This window comes from Pholis gunnellus (assembly GCF_910591455.1).
Source record: "Pholis gunnellus genome assembly, chromosome: 18".
In the NCBI taxonomy this organism is placed as follows: Eukaryota; Metazoa; Chordata; class Actinopteri; order Perciformes; family Pholidae; genus Pholis; species Pholis gunnellus.
Genome location: NC_136545.1, coordinates 17,675,715 through 17,696,853, shown reverse-complemented (window position 1 = coordinate 17,696,853; position 21,139 = coordinate 17,675,715). Strand labels below are relative to the sequence as shown.

At 42.7% G+C, this 21,139-nt stretch overlaps 2 protein-coding genes across 11 annotated transcripts in view; one reads left to right on the top strand and one right to left on the bottom strand.

Annotated features, from left to right (window-relative positions):
• Nucleotides 1-88: 88 nt before the first annotated feature.
• Nucleotides 89-14,017, bottom strand: agpat2 (1-acylglycerol-3-phosphate O-acyltransferase 2 (lysophosphatidic acid acyltransferase, beta); the record flags this gene model as incomplete). The annotated part of the gene is made up of 6 exons (XM_079178450.1): nt 89-2,919; nt 3,012-3,084; nt 4,455-4,550; nt 4,792-4,967; nt 7,965-8,098; nt 13,842-14,017. 6 exons carry the CDS (start codon nt 14,015-14,017, stop codon nt 2,762-2,764), a joined length of 813 nt encoding a protein of 270 aa, XP_079034576.1. The 3' UTR covers nt 89-2,761.
• A 5,207-nt stretch (nt 14,018-19,224) lies between these two features.
• fnbp1b (formin binding protein 1b) overlaps nt 19,225-21,139 on the top strand; it is a 52,271-nt gene continuing 50,356 nt past the window's right edge. For all 10 annotated transcript variants that reach the window (XM_079178911.1, XM_079178910.1, XM_079178918.1 and 7 more), the window contains exon 1: nt 19,225-19,544. In XM_079178911.1, the coding sequence (XP_079035037.1) occupies nt 19,521-19,544 (24 nt within the window). In that variant the 5' untranslated portion in view covers nt 19,225-19,520. The remainder of the gene's footprint in view (nt 19,545-21,139) is intronic.

The window sequence follows — 21,139 nt, the reverse complement described above, 5'->3', positions numbered from 1 at the left end:
TTCACTGCACGGCCACTTAAGAAAAAAAGAAATTTGATTTTTATTTATTCTTTTGCAAAGCATTCACTTTTACCCAGAAAAGGTGAAATCAAGAACACTACATCGTCAATACTAACCAGATAGTATGATGGGCGTCTACACCATGTGTGCATATTTAAAGACACACAGTCAGTAACACACACACACACACACACACACACGGCTCTGCAGGATGTCTGCTCCGTTTCTCATGTCCATGTAAAGCAACAATTACACTTTTAATAGCTTTGGTGAAAATCAGAGAAAACTTGAAAGTCCTTGTTTATTTTTTTTCGCCCAAACTCAGCATGAAAAGTGCTTTATTAGGGTTTAGAATACTTTGAATATTTCATCTTACAGTATCTTACTTCGTAAACAATCGCCCAAACCAACCAGCCGGGTTGTTGCAGAGCCTGTTCGCCACCGGTTCAAGCTCCTGACACGAAGCTTACAAATCACACATTTGTATTACAAAATAACCAAGAAAGAAACAGGAAATAAATGGGTAAAACACTCCTTTAGCAAACTTTATATCGTTTAGGTCATATTTTGGAAGAAATAAATTTGGTAGAGTACTTTATAACATTCAAACCACTTGCTGCAAAAGGTATAAATCTGCCCTCACAGATAAAACTCAATAAATATAATCAAACTCAATAAAAAAGCAAAAACAGAATTTGATCTGTTAGTATTATTTGGGCTGTATTCTATACTGGCCTTGAACTTAAAGCTCAGCAGGTATCACTGTTGCACTCAGCAGTGTCCAGGCTCAGTACCAAAGTATTAATAAATCCATAACAAGAAGATCTCCTCAGAAGGTTTATGTGCTTGTGTCAGCCTAATTGTAGCATTTAATGGTCAAAATAAACATGTTCTAGATGTGACGCCAACTGTATGAAATAAAACATCCCACGTTAATCAAAAATCAAATCAAAGAAACGGAAGGATAAGATGCAATTAGTCGTACACAAATGTCCTGAATGCTGAAATACATTCTCAGATATCGTTTGATGGGCTAAAGCGGCAAAATAAGTGATTTTGCAAACCGTATAAAAGGCAGAGAGCAACGTGAAATAAAAAGACCTGGATGTAAACGAAAACAGTTCAGTCGGTTCTATGCGGTTAGAAGTCGTTGTCTGTACATTTTACAAAAACAATGAGCAAAAGCAAACTAGCCAAAAAACAAACAACCAATCAAACTTAAGGCGAAATGTCGTTTAAATAATCCAATGCTCTCATATGAGGTTTAGTAACAGCTCAATCATCACAGCTAAAACGATGTTATTCACTTTCCTATTGATAAAACTAAACCGGGACAACCCTTCAGAGGTGCAGACTAGACGTAAGCCGGGTTTGTTAGTAATTAGTGAACCTTCAAGTTAATCAGCACAAATTAAATCAGACAAAAGCCAAAAAACAAACGCTTGAGATCGAAAATCATCTCACGATTTGACCCTCATCCCGACTATAAGAGCTACCTTATATCATTGGTAAAGTGAGATCAGTCACTGATTGGCTGGCTAAGCAGGTCATAGCCTGATCATAATGGGCTTTCATTGAAAACGTCCCCAAAACACTTAGTCATGGCACAGCAGGTAGCTTGCACTTTGGAACAGTAATGCTTAACACAGTTGGACATTGCACAACATGAACTCACCTTTTTTGACACATCTTAAACAGGTTCACTTGTGAGTTCCTTACCGAGGAGCAACAACACAAACATGATTATCTGATGACGAAATAAATAGAAAAGCAAAATGACAGCGAGAAGACACTTGTTGCTTAATGCTGCACGCAGGTTATTCCGAACCTTTTTTTTGGAGAGAAACTGACTGAATGCATATGATACACCCACAATGCACAACATTGAAAACCCATCAGTCCACGTAAGTCCAGTAATTCGGTACAGATGGGTGCTACCGCTACACACTGCATCGTGTACTCTTGAATTCCTTGCTCGCTGACATCATGAAGTATGTCATGTCATCGGGTTGAAGAGCCAATATGGATATAGACTTGAATTCATAGCGACCGAACTTGAGAAGTCCGCGGATCGACCTCTCACCTCCACACACTCGTGGAGAGCCCGCGCCTTTAGTCTTTAGGCAGGAGACTGGAATGCAGAAAGGGAGAGAGCACACTAAAAGGAAAGGAAGCAAGGAAGGAAGGAAGATGGGGTACTTTGAATTGGTTTGTGCAAGAGTGCCCAAGGATATCTCAAATAACGGCAGTAAGAGATGCACAAATGAACATCCACTGACATTTCAGAAGAGAAGAAAAAGCCAAATATTATCTGCTAAACAAAAGTACAAAATGGTGATAAAGTAAGATTATAATGATAAAAAAAAAAAAAAAAAGCCAGGCTTACAAAGCCAGAGAGCAAAGCAAAGATGAAGGTGGACCGAGCAATCCAAAAAGACATGCATGGAGAACAACACACATCTATACTGTTCGGCTTGCCGTCCGTCACTCCGCTCACGGCGTGCAGAGCAGCGCTGCTGCTGGTGCTGCTGCTGTTGCTGCTGCTGCAGGCACAGTGAGGGTCAGGACCGACCGGGCTGTGTGGACCGGACCAGGCGTCGACTAGACAAGAAGAGAGTTCATGACGAGAGACCGGGTGTCATGTTGTTTTCCTGACCAGGTAATGGGACAACCTGGGGAGAGCGGAGGAGGGGGAGGAAAGGGACGGGTCTCAGACGGGGACATAGGAGGAAAAAAAGAGGCGGGAGCATTTGGTAAAGGTTCAGTGCCTCGACGGCCCGTTGCTCGTGGGTTTGGAGTCGGAGACGTTCAGGAAGACAGCGCGCATCACGTCGAAGGATTTGTCGCAGAGGGACGCAACGTCGTCCGGCGTCATCCCCTTGGTCTCGATCTTTGGAAGGATATTCACTCTGATGGTCCCTGTGGAGGCACAAAACTTCACGGTCAGAAGTCTCAGGCAACATCAAGTAAAAAAAAAAAAAAAAAAAAATAGGACAAGCAAGCGGCGTTACCCGAGTTGAACTGCTTTTCTTTCCGTAGGTAGAAGTTGCGATAGGAGGAAAAAACGATGGGTATGACGGGTACCTGAAAAACAAGAGGAAAGCAGATCAGACAGTATCATCATCACCTCTTATCTTCATATTAAGCACACAAATCTGGAATAATCTGACTCCGAGACTTTACTTTGACCATTTTCTTTCATCTAAACCAAAGCCAAAAGATGAGAAACAAACCGACAGCAATGCTTGACTGAACCGACATCACTGTCTCTCTCTCCACCTCTCTCTCTCCCCCACACACACACACAGCACGACATCAGCGATCTCCATCTCCTCAACTAATAGAGGCCGAGTCGCACTCTCGAGGCCCCCCGAGCGGCCCCTTCGACGGGACTGGCTGAGCCAAACGTGGCTCCCCCTGGGGGCTGTCCTGCTTCCACTCAATCTGGCCGACCGGGTACAAATGGAAAAGAGCGCGCTGCAGCTCAGCAGAAGCCGACACAGAGAGATAGAAAGACTCCATGTTCAAAACCAAAACAGTGTTTTCTCTAGACATCAAATTACACCACCGCAACGCCAACACACACAATCCAAAGTAAATCATCGAACATGCAAACACCGTGTATAACCTCTAATCACGTAGGAGCTGTAGCGCCAACAGAGCCCCTATAGAAGATGTGTTTGCTAATAAGGAGCAGCAGGACTGTATTTTTCTAGCCTCTCAGTGCATTTGTGAACCAAACCGATGTTAATCTCTAGCAGCAAAATAAGAAAAAAAATGGGCTCACACACACCACAGACTGGCTCACACATTACAAGCACGCCACTACATTTTTTGTCTGGGGCCAACCACGTTGCGGTTTTCTGGCCAGATCTCATTCAACGATGTTTTTTTAATTCATTCCACCTGCCGGACCCCCCCCCCCCCCCCCCGAGCGTGTGCTACGAACAGAGACCCCCCACCTGCATGCATTAAGAGATAGAGCTCCGAAAACACACACAGCTGAGCCGCCAATTACTCTGGAGTCATTCTATGTTGTATGACATCCCTCAAAATCGTTTTGCGTGCAGAGTTGAGGACAATTTCACAAATGGCCGAGACAGAAATATCTCGATGAAAGTGCTCGGACAGTCCGAACTACTCTGGAGCACTTCAAGGCATTCCTGGCTCCACTCGTATGTTGGATTTGGTTAAATCATAATGTTGCCTTGTGCCACATTAGGCCGATAGCGCCCCCCTGTGTCGAGAATCAGCACCTTGCTGCCGTAGTTGCTCTTCAGCCGGTATATCGTCGCAACCCATTTTTGCCAGCGTGGTTAAGTGAATGAACAAGACGAGGATGTGCATTAAGTCTTAATTCACATGGGATACGGATACGATAGGTCACACTGGCTCTGCCTCAGTACACAGACACCCAAACACAAGTGAATTTTAGGGATGTCAGAGGAACTCACTTGTGCCTGCACTGCCAGGTGGAAAGCCCCTCTTTTGAAGGGCAGCAGGTCGCCGGTCTGGTTCCGAGTTCCCTCGGGGAACACCCACAGACGAATCTGTGGAGGTCAGAGGACAATGGGGGGGAGAGGAACAACGATTTAATCATCCAATGTCATCTCTCAGTTTAAGAGCGGAGGAAAAACTAAGTAAAGCACAAATAACTAAGTCAAGTTAACATGATATAAAGCATGAAGGACTAGTTCTTCAGGGACAAACCATCACTTCAACCCAGATAAACATAGCTCCTTCTACCCCCACTGATGACGGCGTATCCTGTGTTGACAGGATTCACGTTACCTGATCGTCCAACATGGTTTTGGCGGCGTCAGCCATGACGTTCTTGGCGTCGTTCGTCTTCTTGCGGTTGATGAAGACGATGCCGCCCAGCCAGCAGATGAGACCCACTGTGCCGGCGTAGATCAACTCCTTCTTGGCAATCATGGTGCAGCGGTCTGGTAGGATCTCCATCAGGCCTGAGAAACACAGAACATGTAAGAAAAGAATTAAGCTTAGTCGTCATTCGAAACTTTATTGAGACTAAATTGAAAACGTGATTATACCTTTAGTGATTTCCAAAGCAAGAATTAGCATCTGTAGTTTTGTTCACACACTGTGAGCACTGAGCAGTATCACTCTTTCAAAGTTTGAGGAATAAGACGTCAACTAATTGAATCATGTAGACCCTATCCTAATAGACCATAAGCCTGAATTACATTATATTGTTTTACTAAATTTGAAACTTTGATCCGTCCCGTGTCTCTAACGTATACAGCATGTTCCCAGTTTCTCCCTCTAGGGCCTCGTCAGAGCCTGGATTTCATCACGTACAGTGTAAAGTCCGCAGGGAATACATGTGATGTTGGAGAAAAACCTCACTTTACTGATAGTCAGACATGATTGATTAAATTTGGTGTGAAAGCAGCTGGTCCAGCAGATAAAAGGAGTGTTAAGATGTCCGACACACACAATATGAGAGAACGAAGCGAAATGACAGCAGAGAGAGAGAGACTTGAAACCAAGCTGTGGAGGTGATCTTATCACGTCAGCTCAGGGATGAGCAGCTAATAATGGCTGGGTGTAGCGGTTGGCATGGCCACTTGGACGCAAAAATCGGACACATGCCGACTGTCCTCAGCACTAATTAGAGGCCTAGCTCTCCCCGTGCTGTCACCACTTTGGCCTCGAGGCCTTCCCTTGTCAATTACCGGCACTAACAAACATCTTCACTCTCACAGGCACAAACGGAGAGAAACCATACATCTGCCAAATCAAGTGTCCTCAACACTCACATCTCGGACCGTTCCTCCTAGAATAAGGATTAAAGTTTGTGTGGTATACACGTGACGGCCGGGTCTTAACGTTATAAGTTGGCCCTGGTGTGAGCGTTGTGTGTCCCGACTTTCCCTTATCGGGAGATGTAAGGTGGCACCAACGATGTCTTTAGCAGTCCTGAATTGCTTTAGAGTCCGTTCTTGAATTGTTTGGTGGCCGATCCAAACCAGACCAACAGGCAATGTAAACAGGATGTGGACACGTCGCATTCCAGCTCTACCGCAGCCGCCAGAGACAATCCTGCTCTCTGTGACCACGAATACTGATTCAACGCTGACGTATTTACAATACAGCGGTTCTCATTTACATATTGTCCCGTCTCCGTTGTCAGACAACAGAACGGTTATGAAGATTAGTTGCAGCTCATGAACACTGCGATGACCAGCAGTCATTAGCAAGCTGCTAGGTTGCAGATAAAATCATTATCCTATGATCAAGGTTGGACGGGTTGTAATATGATACAATTAAAAGTTAACTCTGTAAACTAATCCAAGCATTCACAATAATAAAGTAATTTATGCTACTTTTGGATTACCAAATGTTTTAGTAATCTGATTACATCTATTATTTCTGTAACTGTAACAGAGTAGTTACCTTTTTTAAAAATCCTAATTACATAACACCGTTCCATGTAATCCATGGTTATGATCATCAGACAATATGATTTTTAATTTTTTTTAAAGGGTTAATCACAACAGATGTGCTGTGAAATTGGCTAGATTAACTTTAAAATGAATGATGAGACATGTTGAAGCAACAAAAGGTCCGTCTGTTCCTCCATTTAAAAATTTGCTGCCAACATGTATTCATGCTCGTAAAAAACACAACAAACGTCAGCAAGACAAGTCTAAACGATGTCATAAATGAAGCTGATAAAGAACAGATGCTCTGCTTCTGAAACGTGTCCGGTGAACATTGAAACCTTGACGTGACGTAGTCGAATGCTTTGTACATGAATGTGCAGACAGCAAACGTAAGGGTGAACTCCCTCAGCTGGCACAAGAAGTCAATCCTGCAATGGACTTAACGATGGACTTTATTAACGCTGGACTTTATCAACGATGGACTTTATTAACGACGGACTTCGCAGATTCCAGAAACCTGAAGGTGGTTTTGGTAACTTTGACGTTACCCCGAAAAACGGAAAATGTCAACACAAACCCCCCCCGACACGTGTTAACTGTGTTTTCCTGAATTAGCCGACTTGAGGACGTGGTCCGACATCGAGGGGTGTGAGAAATACATTCAGGTCATCAGGCAGTCACTATCTGTGTACAGTGTGAGGGGATGCTTTCCTGTGTCACTGCCAGTGAGCTCATCCAGGTCAGCAGTCAGTGCACTCAAAGCAGGCTCGGTGTTTCATCAGTTCACGGATGGAATGATTCACCCAGACAGGTTTTCATGAAGCACCGGGCAGCAGAGGAGGGGGGGGAAAGTCCTCGTTGGTTCTATTGGGCAATAACAGCTTGCTGGCCAGAGTGAATTCCCCACTGTCAGAGCTCAACCAGTGCATCGTTCCACTTCTTTCGTCAGCGACTGCTGCCTCTACTACAGAGGACTCCTGCTTTCAGCTGAAACGTTCCAAAAACACTGCCAGAGTTTTAAATTGCTCAAGGTGGGCTGGCTGAATGTACGACCCTTAAACCTGGTTTTACTAGAGCATCAGGAGACCAGGGGCCAAAACCAACAAGAAGTAGACCAAAAGCTGCCGTTTGCACAACCGCCTTGCACCATTTCTCAGTATGAACCAATAACGTATTTTCTGTCAGAATTTAAAAATAGATGGCTGCCTTTCCAAACCTCTCAACATGTGTATCTTACGTTTAAACCACATTCACAATGACTCAATTATGCAGAAAAATATCTAATACAACAAGTTTAATATTGGAAGCTATCTAAAGATCTGGTGTGAAAGTGTGTCCGTCTCTCCAGTGTTTGAAGAGCGCAATGATTCCTGCAGAGCTCACAGAATATAGACGTCAACACTCCCAAATTATAGCTGAAAGTCAGCACTTAACAATATAGTCATTGTTCTATTTCAGATCTAAATATGTATTCTTCTGCAAGCCCAAAAGAGGGAAAACATGCACCTGTTTTACACATCTATCGTCACACATGGAGGCATTGCAGCAACCCACCCAAAACATCCAAGGAGCTCTGGTGGTTCGAGACGATGACATAAGGTCCCTCCGTCTGCAGATGCTCCCAGCCGCTCACGTCAAACCGAAGACCCAGGAAGTACTTCACGTGACGAACCAGGACCCGGATAATCCTGAGGGGGGGGGAAGAAAGGTTAATTACAGTCCTTAATAAGCACAGGTTACGGTTCAGAGTCACGCTGCATATTCTTAATCAGAACCCTGCAAAGATAAGTTGGAGAGAATAGTGGGATTTAAAAAGCCTGCTAAATATATTACAGTATAGTGTAAGAATGCCAGCTCAAATATTGAAAGTTTGACCTAAATCAGACAATCATGACCGTCTTAAACAAGACATCTGGTAGATTAACGCGGTGCAACATCCCCATTAGCTTCGTTTGTTTCTTGGTTGGTTAAATAATTGCCTGCAGTGAGAATAACGCTCCAATGAGCTTTGAGAAACAATGTCCTGCCATCTGCCTCTGCAAAATAAAAACACAAAACAAAACTAAAATGTAAGATCTAAGTTATGACCTGACAATGTGATTCAATGCTGCCAATCTGTGGATTTATCAGATGTAATCAATACAGTGACAGCGCACAGCAGTGGAGGGGAAAGGCTGGATTAGTGTTTCGTTCAGTTCACTTTCAGTAAATTAATTTATGCTTTTTTAAATATTTGGTGAAATAAATATGTTCACTATTCCAATTTGAACACTAATTTTCTAAATATCTAAAATAAAGTAATTATCCCATTATAATATGTACACATTAGGGCTGAAACTACTAACATATTTTCATGAATGATTAATCTGCAGATTATATTCTCAATTAATTGATGAATTGTTTTATTTGTTAAATTTCACAGCTTGAGCCTTTTTGATGGCGAAAAATGAAAGAAAATAAACGTATCAATCACTTTTTTGCAGATCTAACCGACATAACTTTACAATGGATCATATCAAAGCTGCATTCGTTTATTTTTGGGGCACAGACTTCCCTTTATTTGTATATACAGTTGTTACGGCTAATGTGTCAAGTATATACCATAAAAAAAAAAATCACATTTTTCACACTGTCAAGAGTTTATCTTGACAGAACCTCGGCAGAGAGAAAGAAGATAACCGTTCTGAACTCTGTTAAGATAATCCACGTTTAATGTGGTCGTAAACAAACAGCTCCAGGTCATGCTTTTACTTCCATCAACTGGAGATCCTTTCCCATCAAGCACTGACTCACATCCATGATATTTTCCCTTTTGGCCCCTGGAAGGCTTTTGAAAGCCTGCTATGTCCTCAATCAATACCCTTCCCTCACCTCAAACACACAGCATGGCAGCCAATGTAAAATGGATGTGAACTCTGATGTCGACGTGTAGGGCTGAAAAGAGAGCCTTGGCATTTAATGTGCAGGCCAGCTCCACATCGGCGCTCCATTTCTGAGCCTTAATTTGATCACCAGTCGATCGGGTCTAACCTCTTTTTCCCTCTTAGAGCCAAAAGGCAGCAGTAAAGTAGTAACACTATCGTACAAAACGGCTGTGAAGCTACGGTCAGTGCTTCATCTGAGGGTTTGAGGACTAAGTCTCCTGAAGATCCCGCAAATGACGCGCTATGGTAGCGCGGTTGGGAGCCGGAAGACAGAGATCCCACAGAGACTTTTAAGTCAACGGCAAGAAGCACCCATTCCATGAAAGTTCATTCCATGAAAATGATGCCTATTCTCTTGAAGCGGCAGCTATTTACAGATTCAGACTGCTCTACAGATGCACTGTGTGAGAGCGGCCATGCTATGAAAGCACTGTTGCGGGATTTCTCCTGAATCATAGAGCTCAACAAGATGTAGAGATACTGAAAATAACACACCACCAACTTAAATGACCTGCCCTCTAAGGAAAAAAACATTGGAGTCACTCCCTCAAACCCTCTAGAGAAAATGTCCCTTCCTCATCAGTGAGTCACATTCCCAAACTTCTCCTTCTCCCCCCTTTTCTTGTCCTAACATGCTCTCATTTTAAAAAAGGCCTTCCAATTTTCTTTTAGGTTGGAGCATTCAAGATAGAGCGTCAGCTAAATACCTTGAAAGCAACATGCTTATAATGTTGTAAATTAAATATTAAAGCACATTATGTAAAAGAAATTATTTTAAATGTCCGCATTTAGCACACAATGCATGTCGTAATGCATGTAATGATCAAACATTTAAGCGTAATTTCCAATATTCTATCCCAAGTGAAATGATCAAAGCTCTTGCGGTGGTAATCCTCTTTGGCTACGCTCCCAATAATGATGGGACTGAAAACAGGAGAAGTCACTGAGTACATTATAATGGCCGTTATTTCACCCTGATGCCAGAGCTGATCATTAAAAGAGACCAAAGAGAGCATTTACGGCTCATAAACACTCTTTTGGAAAGGCTCTTAGCTGTGAATGAGGAGGGGGAGGGTGAGAGATCACATGGGTCTGATCGACATCTTGTTGTTGCTCAAACAATGCCTTGAGAGGGTAAAGCTTTACAGATTTGGGGAGGCTCTGATTGACTACTACTGACTTGATCAGCAAAGCAATTGTACATTTCATGTGAAATTATGGGAAATAAACAATTACAACTCAATTAATTCACTGATCCATTACTACTAAGAGCTAATGCCGCTAAAAGAGATGATACCAAGGTGAATGAATGGCATTTTTTCATTATAATACAGTAAGTGCAGCAGGTAAAAGTTAAACCTGGGAGTAGGTTTATTAATGGAAGTTTACATTTTGAGTTGAAGAAATTAAATTTGGAACTTTTTGTTTGCAACGCCTGGAAAATGAGGTTTGTTCAGATACTTTTATTGAAAATGCCTCCAATACATCGTAAAAAGCTGAATGGTATTGGAGTATGCGAGTCTCTGCACCAATACAAGATCACGTCATCCGCTCGTCTACGCTAGACAGGAACAACGTGCATCATTAGCTACCTGATCGCTACATTCGTGGTTAAACACTCTTGTGCAACCCATTTTTTCCCTGATGTATCTAGCTAGCTTTTCTATACTGTACTTAAATGTTTTAGGATTACTCTACTAACTCTTGCCACGCTTTAGTTCTTTCACTATTTGCAAGTGGCTGGGTAATGATGACCCAGCATCGAAAACTGTTGTACCTTCTATTTTTGGTCATCAAATCAAAGTGATTTTAATGAAAATATCAAAAGGTAAAGCTCACAATGTTCATCAAAGACATGAGGAAGCTCTTGAAGACATCACTTGTGCTCATTACCTTGTGACTCCTAATGCAATCATCTCGCCTTGCACATTGTGTGCGTTTAATTGGTGAACTATAGTAAGATAATGTTAACCTTTCAGCCAGAACACAGTCTTGACGTTATCTTTTGACACAGCAGTGATAACACACTCTGGCTGAGTCATTGCGTAACCAGTGGCTTTTGAACTAGACTGTGTTGCAGCAATTGTAAGATCGCTCAAGGGGAAGGAAATGGCCTTGGTTGGTACTTTTTATGGCCAAACCACTCAGCTTTTCCTCTGGTTCATTTCATCATCAGTCTCTAAGTAAGTACATTTTCCTACGGAACCATATAATGACATTTAGGCTGACTTGCTACCAGATTCAATTTAACCTGGCTGCACTCAGGTTAAAAAAAAACGATAAGCATTGTACCAAGAAACCACTAGCGAAGCTAATTCAAGTGCTAAAGGTCAGGGAGCTGTTATAGACAGGGACGTGGTCACGTGATCACAGTGACACAGTGGAAGACTAATTCATTCAGAAAGGCAGGGACACGGGAAATGAGTGACTCAACGGTCTGAGTGACAACATTACTGCTTAGTCAAACAGACAGCAACAATGGTAGTCTCCCACTGATGTTAGGCCTTTACACAGTATGGAACCTGAGCTCAAGCAATTGGGAATGAGAAAACTAAGCCTCTGTTGTCATGAGATCCTACCTGATAATTAACATTGGAGTAAAAGTATATGTGTGTGAGAGTATGTCTATGTAGACTCTGCACAACCACCGACGATAAACTGAAAACCAACAAGAGAGTTTCAGGAAATGCAAGTACGATGTTAGAGTTCTATGGGTGCTTTTCACAGTGCAGAGGTCTGTTCTGGCCCCACCATAGTTCACTGTGTTGCATTCAAGTCCTCCAAGTCGTCAACCCCCAATATTCAGGCCTCTGCGTGTCCGACAGCGAATGCCTGTGAAACACGACTCTGTCCTTCATGAATCACAGCGCTCTTTCATTCCAGAGGTGGCCGGTGCTTAGAACGTACATCCAAAACATCCCATTCACTCCCCGTGCAAGTTCTGACCCCGATTCAGTCACTTTGTCACAGTCAACAGGTCCAGATAACCCTTGAGCAGACAGAACGGCACACTGGTGCAACACGACACCACGGCCATTGGCTAGCATGCCAGCGAAACAGTTATTACAAGAGCAGCGAGGCGGCGAGGTCTGCTGTGATAACCGACAGGGCTGCCGTCAGCAGATCGAGGCCAAGTGAGGTTGCACGGCGGATGGGCCTGAGAACTATTCAGCAACCCGAATCTAATCAGGGAGAAACTTGCCATTTGGCATCCGTCCCGTCAAGGTAATCACAAGAACAGTAATCCATCTAGGTTTAACCACAACAAAAATACCCCAGCAAACAAGTGGACACTGACACTGGAGGCGTACATTTCAACCCCAACAGGTATCAGTTGACCAAATCAGTGTGTGTGAGGTATAAAATAACATGTTTCCTTCAGTGGTAAGGTCACTGGGCCAGCACCAATATCCTGAAATAACCAACCATATAGTGACCTATAGAGAGTTTGTGCAGCTGTATTAAAGTTGTTTTAGTGGCGGAAAGTAACTAAGTACATGTAGTCAAGTGCTGTCCTTTTTGAGGTACTTGTACTTTACTTAAGTAGATCCAATTTATGCTACTTTATACGTCGACATCCCAGGGGGAAATATTGTTTAATTAACTGCTACACACTTTGACTTTACATACAAAACATGATCACTTTATGAAATAGGATGCCGTTATAGATAAGAGACCATTAAAAGTCAGTTATATTGCCGATTAGACTTCCTCATGTTGGAACTGTGTGAAGCACTGGTGGGATTTAATCATGTACGAATAAGAACAATAAAGAACAAAGATATGCTTTATTGTGTTTCACAACAATAAAAAAAACATCTTTCAGGACATTGAAGACTTAATTTAACAATCTTTTACTTGTATTTACACTTTGGTATCGTTACTTTTACTTGAGTAAAGGATGTGAGTAACGTTACTTAGTTGTTTAATGTAATATAAACAACCACTAGACCACCACCACCACTACTACCACCAACTGTAGCCTAGCTAATGATTCAACTTCTCATTCATACACTTTAAATTGTATGGTGTATGGTGCTGTAACGTTAGCCAAACAATGATAGCCTTGTTGTGATGTGATGTGCTCACACAAGTCTAACTTGGCCAGTAATGTTCAGGCATTTGACTGGAGGGAACATAAGTTAACGGACATTCTTACAGGAAATGTAATTACCGTTATCTGAGGCTAGCATGAGAACAAGCCCCGACTTGGTTCACTGAGCATGTTGAATGTTAGCATTCTTCTTTTCAGCTGCCAAGGTGTCAGGGGGGCTAATGTTAGCATGTGTGAGATATACAGGTTTTTAAATGTCGGACTAGAAGCTCCCTGACGTTACATTGCCCCCATGTCACCACAACACTTCGCTACGGTAACACCGGCATCGTTGCTATCTGGAATGTTTGGTATAATAAACCTCTGCTAGGCAGCCAGCTAGCAGGCTAACGCTGGCTAGCTGTCAGACACACGGCGCCGCCGAGCGACATTTATTATGCAAACAAAACTCACCGCATGTTTTCTACGCTTCTGCCGCCGCTCTTCAGTATGCACAGAGGGATCGCCACCAGCGCCAGCACCATCATCCAGCCGACGTAAAAGCACTTTTTGAAATAGAAAACGAACGTGCTGCTGCCCAACATCAGGAGCGGGAGCAGCAGCAGCGGTACCACCCATAGCACATCCATAGCGATCCACCCGGAGAAAGTCCCCCCTGCCAGCTGTATAACACACGAGGTTTGGACGGAGAGTTGGGGTGGGGGGAAAAAGCCGCTAAAACACTGGCCAGGCTACGGTGCAAGAAGGAAAGGGAAGCACCGCGAACCTGGCGAGCATTACACAGTCTGAAGTTGTCCTTTTAGGGCACCCAGGCGGTGGCAATGTGTGTCTCGGGCTGCCCCCAAATGAACATGTATCGTTGTTGCTCATCTGTTGCTAAATGGCATCATGAGGTGGAGTCAAATCCTCATTGGTTGTGTGTGTGTTTTTTCTTCCATTTCCGGTTGCTGGACCACTATGGGTCTGATGTCACAAGCTGCATGTTTATTTCATATCAATTAAATTATTAGTAATATCTGTCAAAGCAGTCGGTGATTTATATCCGCAATCACAGCTCTTGCAGGTTTTTATTTCAAGTTTCGTGTGGCCAAACATTCAAATTCCACTCTGCTATACTAGGCCTGTATAGATTCACTCTCTCCACAGGGTTAGACCAGTTTGACAGCCAATTAAAGCACAACACGTCTAATTGGATTATCAGTGATAATCCAATCCTAAACTATAATCTGACACTGTCCAGTGGCCCTGACTATGAAGTTTCAGCCCTGTCCAAGGGCTCTACTTGACATGATTTGGAAGATTAGGGTCATTAATCCTGATTTAATATGTGCGGTGATCCTAACCATTGGCAGACTCTAAACTTGGCATCGGTGTCCTCATTCAGAAGCAGTTCTTTGCAAAATACACAGAAGCAAAGGATGCTCTTCTGTTAAGTGGTAAGAAACAAGAATAGAAACCTCAGACTCAAAGCAAGCTCTCCTCATTGCTCTTGATTAATGCCTATTTAAAATCATATGAAGGTGTCTTTGTTGGTCTGTCTATACAGACAGGAATATAGAAATGTGGGCAATAGCCTTGTTTGCACTCATCCAGGATGACAATGATAACAGTGGGATGAAATATGAACACCAACCTTTTCTGGAAGATGGTGCACCATCACTCTACTTCAAAACACATTACATGAATACACAATCCACCGTTTAAACATACAGTGTATACATAATAGAGGACAGGGGAGCTTTGCAATGCTTTCTTTTAATTGCAAATTAATTGCACACCATAATGTTTACTTGGATCATATTTGGGACCAGAGTCCACTGGCTTACAGGAAACATTTCACTACTGCAACTTACTGTCAAAAATAAGGAATACAACTTCCCTTTTCCCTTATTGACGATGGATGAACAGCATTTCATATTTAAACTACTGCTCTGCTGCTTAAACAAGGGTTCGCTGTGCCTTCGGAGATATGATAAAGTATCATGTACTGTTTACTTACTCACTCAAGTGTCACAAGATGTGATGCATTGACAAAAGAAGAAACCTGACACTGAGAACAACCAGTGCTGGAGTTTTGCATGAGTGTGTTTGTGTTAGACATGGGTGTGTGTTTGTTTCAGTATCGGTGTGTGTGTTTGTGGTATATTTGTTCTTGTGAATGTGTTTGTGTCCTCCGTCTATATTCTGTACATTTTATGTGAACTTTAGAGGATTTCACAAAAGTACATAAGGTTTCAAGCAAACTGTTAATCCAACCACCTGGTGATGCAGCAACAACATACAGCTTGTCCACGTGACTGTAGACATATACAGTTTGCATATTTCTAGAAAATCTGATCCAAGTTGCCATTTCCTTTTTCTCTTACTATTCTAAACCACAAATGTAATCGGCTGTCACGTTGTTTCACTTCTGCTTGTTAAGATCAAAGCTACAACAAGCAACAACAGAAAGATATTCAGGGAAAGTTTCCTGAGGAAATGAAAGAGACATATTGGAGATTACATGGTAACACCACATTAGTGATGTTCTCAATGATACTCATAGGCTACAGAGCCATGCTTGTTTGAATTTGCAGAACTCCATTGTTTGTCCTGCTTTGCTCTGTAGACCTTAGACTTACGGATTTAATGTAGGAATGAGCCACCTGAAATTAGCCAGGTGAAAGAGCAACAGCTCTGCATCCTGCATCCTCTGAAGCCCCACAGTGAGAGGAGCCAGTGAGGGTACGGTGCTTGTTGGGAAACTTGCAGTCTAAATGTAGTGGAATGGATCCACGACCAGGGGAAGGATGCAGATCTTGTAGAATAGAGTTCGGGGTCACATCCAGGCTCTCCGGCCTCAAACTCCTCCATCTGGAGATTGTAAAAACCTGACAGAGGATTAAGAAACTATTGAGAAACCTTGAGAAGAGTGAACAAGAGAAACAGAGGTCCAGTTCTGAACATGGTTTGTTGTGATTGGACGTCTGAGCGAGCCATGAATTGTTCAAGCTAAACATCCTGTTGAAGCACAAGAGGGTTCACACATGTTCACGGTATCAGAGAGCTTGGGCCACAGGATGATGTTGAATTTGGAGTTGCTCTATCAGACCTGTGCACTTGGATTAATAAAGAGGCCGAGCTGTCAGCGGATCGCCATCTGGCGATGTGTGGGATCAGAGGAAAGAGCGGTGACTCGTGATCTCATCATTTAAACCGAAAGCAGGTGGTAAAAGCTGTTGATGTCAGGTAAAGCATATCACTCTCCCTTTAAAGAGGAGCCAGGAAGACCTCAGATTCAAGTCACTGCTCCACCTACAAACAGACGAGACAGGGTGTTTCTTGCATTTAATAAAGGACGTACTGTAATAATGGTTATTGCTTAAGATTTCAAAAGACTTGATTTCAGTGTTTTGTGATGCAGAGTGGTGCCTGACACTGACACTGAAAGACCTTGTGCCCCCCCTGCTGGTGAAACTACGTTTTTATTTCAAATTATGTAATCTTAAAGGGACAATGCGTGATTTCATAAACAAAAAAGTTGCCCTATTACCTTGAAAGGTTCTCTGCACGATGTTCAGAGCATTGATAGGCTGTATAGGACAGAGGAGTGATGTCTACCTGAGCAGACAATAGAGTGGCTCGTGTGTGTTGTAATCAGAGTTTCTCTATGCTTCGTTTTTCACAGCCAGGCAATAGAAATGCTCTGCAAATCGAGTTTTCCAGGTCGTTTAATACTTGATTCAGTGGAATCAGACACGTGCTACGGTGTCGGCCTTGCTGTAGCAGAGACTTAGAACTAAATGGATCACAGTAAACATGATCTCTATAACTATCTTAAACTTTATTATAACTTTATTATTATTATTGGATGGTAATGCCGTTGAAAGCAAAGACTGGTTTGAATTTGAGTCTGCTCTGCATCACTACAGTTATGTAACAAAACTTAAAGATGTTCATCCAGACAGATGAAGTCAATAGGACGTGTTGAGGTTCTCTGCAATGTGATCCTGTGTGGAAACAAATGGCTGCCTGGAAAAATGTTTTTTAAAAAGATCTCAAAATATTTGGTCCACATTGGAAAGTTAAAGGTGATTCATCGTAAATGAGCTGAAAAATACCAAACATGGACAGGCTAAATGGTCCTTCAGGGCATGTTTGAGTCCAGTCTAATATCATGTAATTTTGGAAATGGGTTGGTCCTCCTGAGTAATTATGAAAGAACGGCTTAAAGTACAGATGTTTATTCTATTTGGTAGCTGTTACCTGGTAACACTGTTAACATTGCTGGGCATAAAATCTTATAGTCCCGAATAATGGATAGTGTGTTTTTAGCCATTGCCATTTGTATATGCTACCAACAGAGCTCAGGAATCTGTTATCTTCTCTAGTTCTAATTGATTAGTTTTCACAGCAGACATTTTCAGGTGTAGGAAAAGCACAGGCGTAACTAATAAAAAGTGCGTCAGTAAGCGATGTACCATTCCAGGACCCTGAAACCAGCACACTGGAAAAATAAAAAGTTTGCTAAGAGAACAGTCAATTGCATAAAGTCAACATTTACTTATGATAAGCTAGTTAGTTCTGAGCATTATGATCTGAATATCTTTTTGTTTGTCAAGCCTTCACTGAAAGGCCTCTCTCTACCTTCCTGTAGTTCTCTCATCAGCTCTTAGTGCCCCCTGTGGTATAGAAATGAACCACTAGATGGCAGCGTTGTAACAATATGGCCATTGGATTGACAATGAAATGGACTTCTATTAAACTTAATGCTAATGATTCACATGATTAATCACAGTGACCATGATAATGATAAGTATGGATATACTTGTCTTGCCGCGAAACAACTGTTTTGACTCCACTTAATGATACATGTCGCTCATTTAGTCTTATACAGTTACATCTATTTTTTTTTAAGTATTTTATTGTTTGATCATTTTCCTATTTACCAGGTAAAAGTCACTTTTTCAAGAGAGACCACAGCCAACAGGGAAGCATAAAACAACATGTTACAATAATACATCCAAACAACAGAAACAGACTACGGCAACTGTCACACACTTCAAAATATTAAAGATGAAAGAGTGTCAACACAATCTACATTTGCCTGTTCTTCAGACCAAATCCACTGTCCAGAGCTTTATCTAAAGTGTAGGAATGTATTCTGAACCTGATTCTTAATTAGCTGTCATTATAAAGTCAGGAAAGTGTAAAAACACAAGATATAAAGTTACAGTTGTTGCTAAATTAGTTGTTAAATTAGTTGCATCCTTGGGATAAATGATGAACTAGTTTTCCATACACTGGCAGTTCATATCAGGTCATGGTTATGGTAACACAGCATCCAGCGGTTCTGTCTGCAGACACAGACCTCCATCACTACATACTAATATCCCCCTTTTATGTTGCAGTCGTCCGCTATAGCTGTCTTTTTTTGTTGTTGAACTATCTTGATTGTTGGTGCGTGAACGTTGCGGCTGCTGTGTTGGGTAAGTGTTGAGTAAATCCAGGGGTGTTGTCCCACCTCACCTCATGCATGATAGCTTTAGACACAAAGACAGAAAGACAGAAAGAGAAAGTAGGTATTAAGCCCCGTGGGGTTTGTCAATGAAACATCTGCCGAGGGTGGTGACCTTTTTGAACCCCCACCACCACCACCAGCAGCCCACGTCCCCCCCACGTCCACTCAGCATTCTCATCGGTCCGAGCCCACAAGGAATAGAGAATGAGCACCGATATTTGTAAAGGGCTTTATTGGACAACCCTGCAGTGACACCTCCCCCCCCCCCTCCACACACCAACCTCTCTCTTTTTTTTTCTCCCTCTCGTCTGTGAGCGCGCAAAAGCAGCTGTCATTGCCTCGGAGCGGGTGCCCGCGCGCGCTGCATATAGCGAGACTATCCTGTTTGAAGATTATGCTGCAGCTCTTGGCCATCTTGTATCAGACAGAATGAGACGTTGATAAAAAAAATAAATAAAAAATAAACAAAAAAAATAAGAACGAGCATAGGAGCACTTTTTTTTTTTTGCAACAGAAGACGGTCGGTGACTAAGCGATTACACCAAGAAGGCGAAACATCACGTCTGCCGCTGTGTGCGCTGAAAACACCTCAAACGAGTTGTGGATTATACCGAGGACATCGTACTGGAACCATGAGCTGGGGGTCAGAGCTATGGGTGAGTGTCTCGTGCACTTGTATCGTTAAATATAGCGTCTGTGCGGAAACTAACGGTTCAAAGATAACGCAGACGTGCGTGCGACAATGCGCAGTGGCTCCGTGTTTTTAGCCGCTAAAAAAAACGACTGTGCGCCGCTTTGTGGATGTTCCGCCTCTGGCTGCGACCATAGCCAGCTAATTTGTAGCGAAGCTCGAGTAGTGTTACATGTCGTTGCGACATGGAACACGGTGTAGCGTTATAGTAAAGAAGGTGTGTGTGTGTGTGTGTGTATGTGTGTGTGTGTGAAAATCCGAGCTAACCATCCATTTTAGTTCACATTGGAGCGTTTCAAACCACGCTTTAAACACACACAGACACACACACACACACGCGCGTACATGCACACACTCGCATGACACTTGTTTTTTTCTAATTTTTGGTGACGGTTTCATAAAGACGTGAAACAGCGAGCATGTAGATGGACGTGACGTGCTTTGCACAGACCAGTATCACCGTCGCTAGAGGAAGTCTCGTATCTGTCTGCACACACTGAAGCACTGCTGTTTAACTTCAGTGGTTAAAAGCAACTGGTTAACTCAGCAGTCATTGCACTCAAGTAACAGTTAATTTTCATATTTATTATCAGTCTTGAGGTTATGGCAATAATCGTGCAGGCTATACATCTAAATGTTATTCACAACCTCAAATGTGGGGTTAATAAACTATAGCAAAAAAAGGAAATGTCAGATTTGGTCAGTAGATTTGACCACAACATGCATTTCGTTTGAGTGAGTAACCTGAATCAGAAGGTTCACCTTATATATTATGGATGTGTGATTTGGTTCATCGGGCACTCTTTGTGAGCAACAATAGAAGACAAAGTAGAAGCCCACTGACCTCCCTACAATAAATTCCGGTGCAATGATGTCACTCTTTTTTACTGAAATTCACTTTCAAGGATTGGTTAACATCTCACAGCCCGAATCCACCCAGACACTGGATCAGAGGTATTTCCCCACATTCGGACACACGTGTTTCGGGGGCAATGCGTCTGAAATCTACAGCATGGGAATAATGAAGATTACAGGACTGTGACAAAACTATCTTTACGACTTGATAATAAGCAGCTGCCTGCAGGGATTCCTGTTGCTCCAGCGACTCTATTATTTTTGTTGTGGAAATAATCTGCAGTAAAACCAGTCATTCTGCTGCCTGTGTGCTGACAAACCGCCCGGCAGAAGCGCCGGCGTGTTGTTGCAGGATTCCTCGCACATTTGTTTTGAATGGTGGTATGTTTCAAGTGTGTGTGTGTGTCAGAGCAAACATGCAAAAGTGTGTGTGCTTGCAAGTTACTACATGGAGTTTGCATTTGAACCCGCAGGAGGTCAGGTCACATGTTATCGACTTGAACTCGCAATCTGTAGGCCACAAAATTCAGCACGACACCTGATCACAGTACTGCAGCGTGGAGATGAAACTGCAGTCTGATGTCAATATTATGAGCCCCCCCCCCCCTTATATCTCTACCAAGCAGCAAAGGGGTCTGGAGATAGTTAAGTCATGGATGTCTTTTCCTTTCTAAGGAAAGAAGGAGGGGGGTAGACACTCCCCCC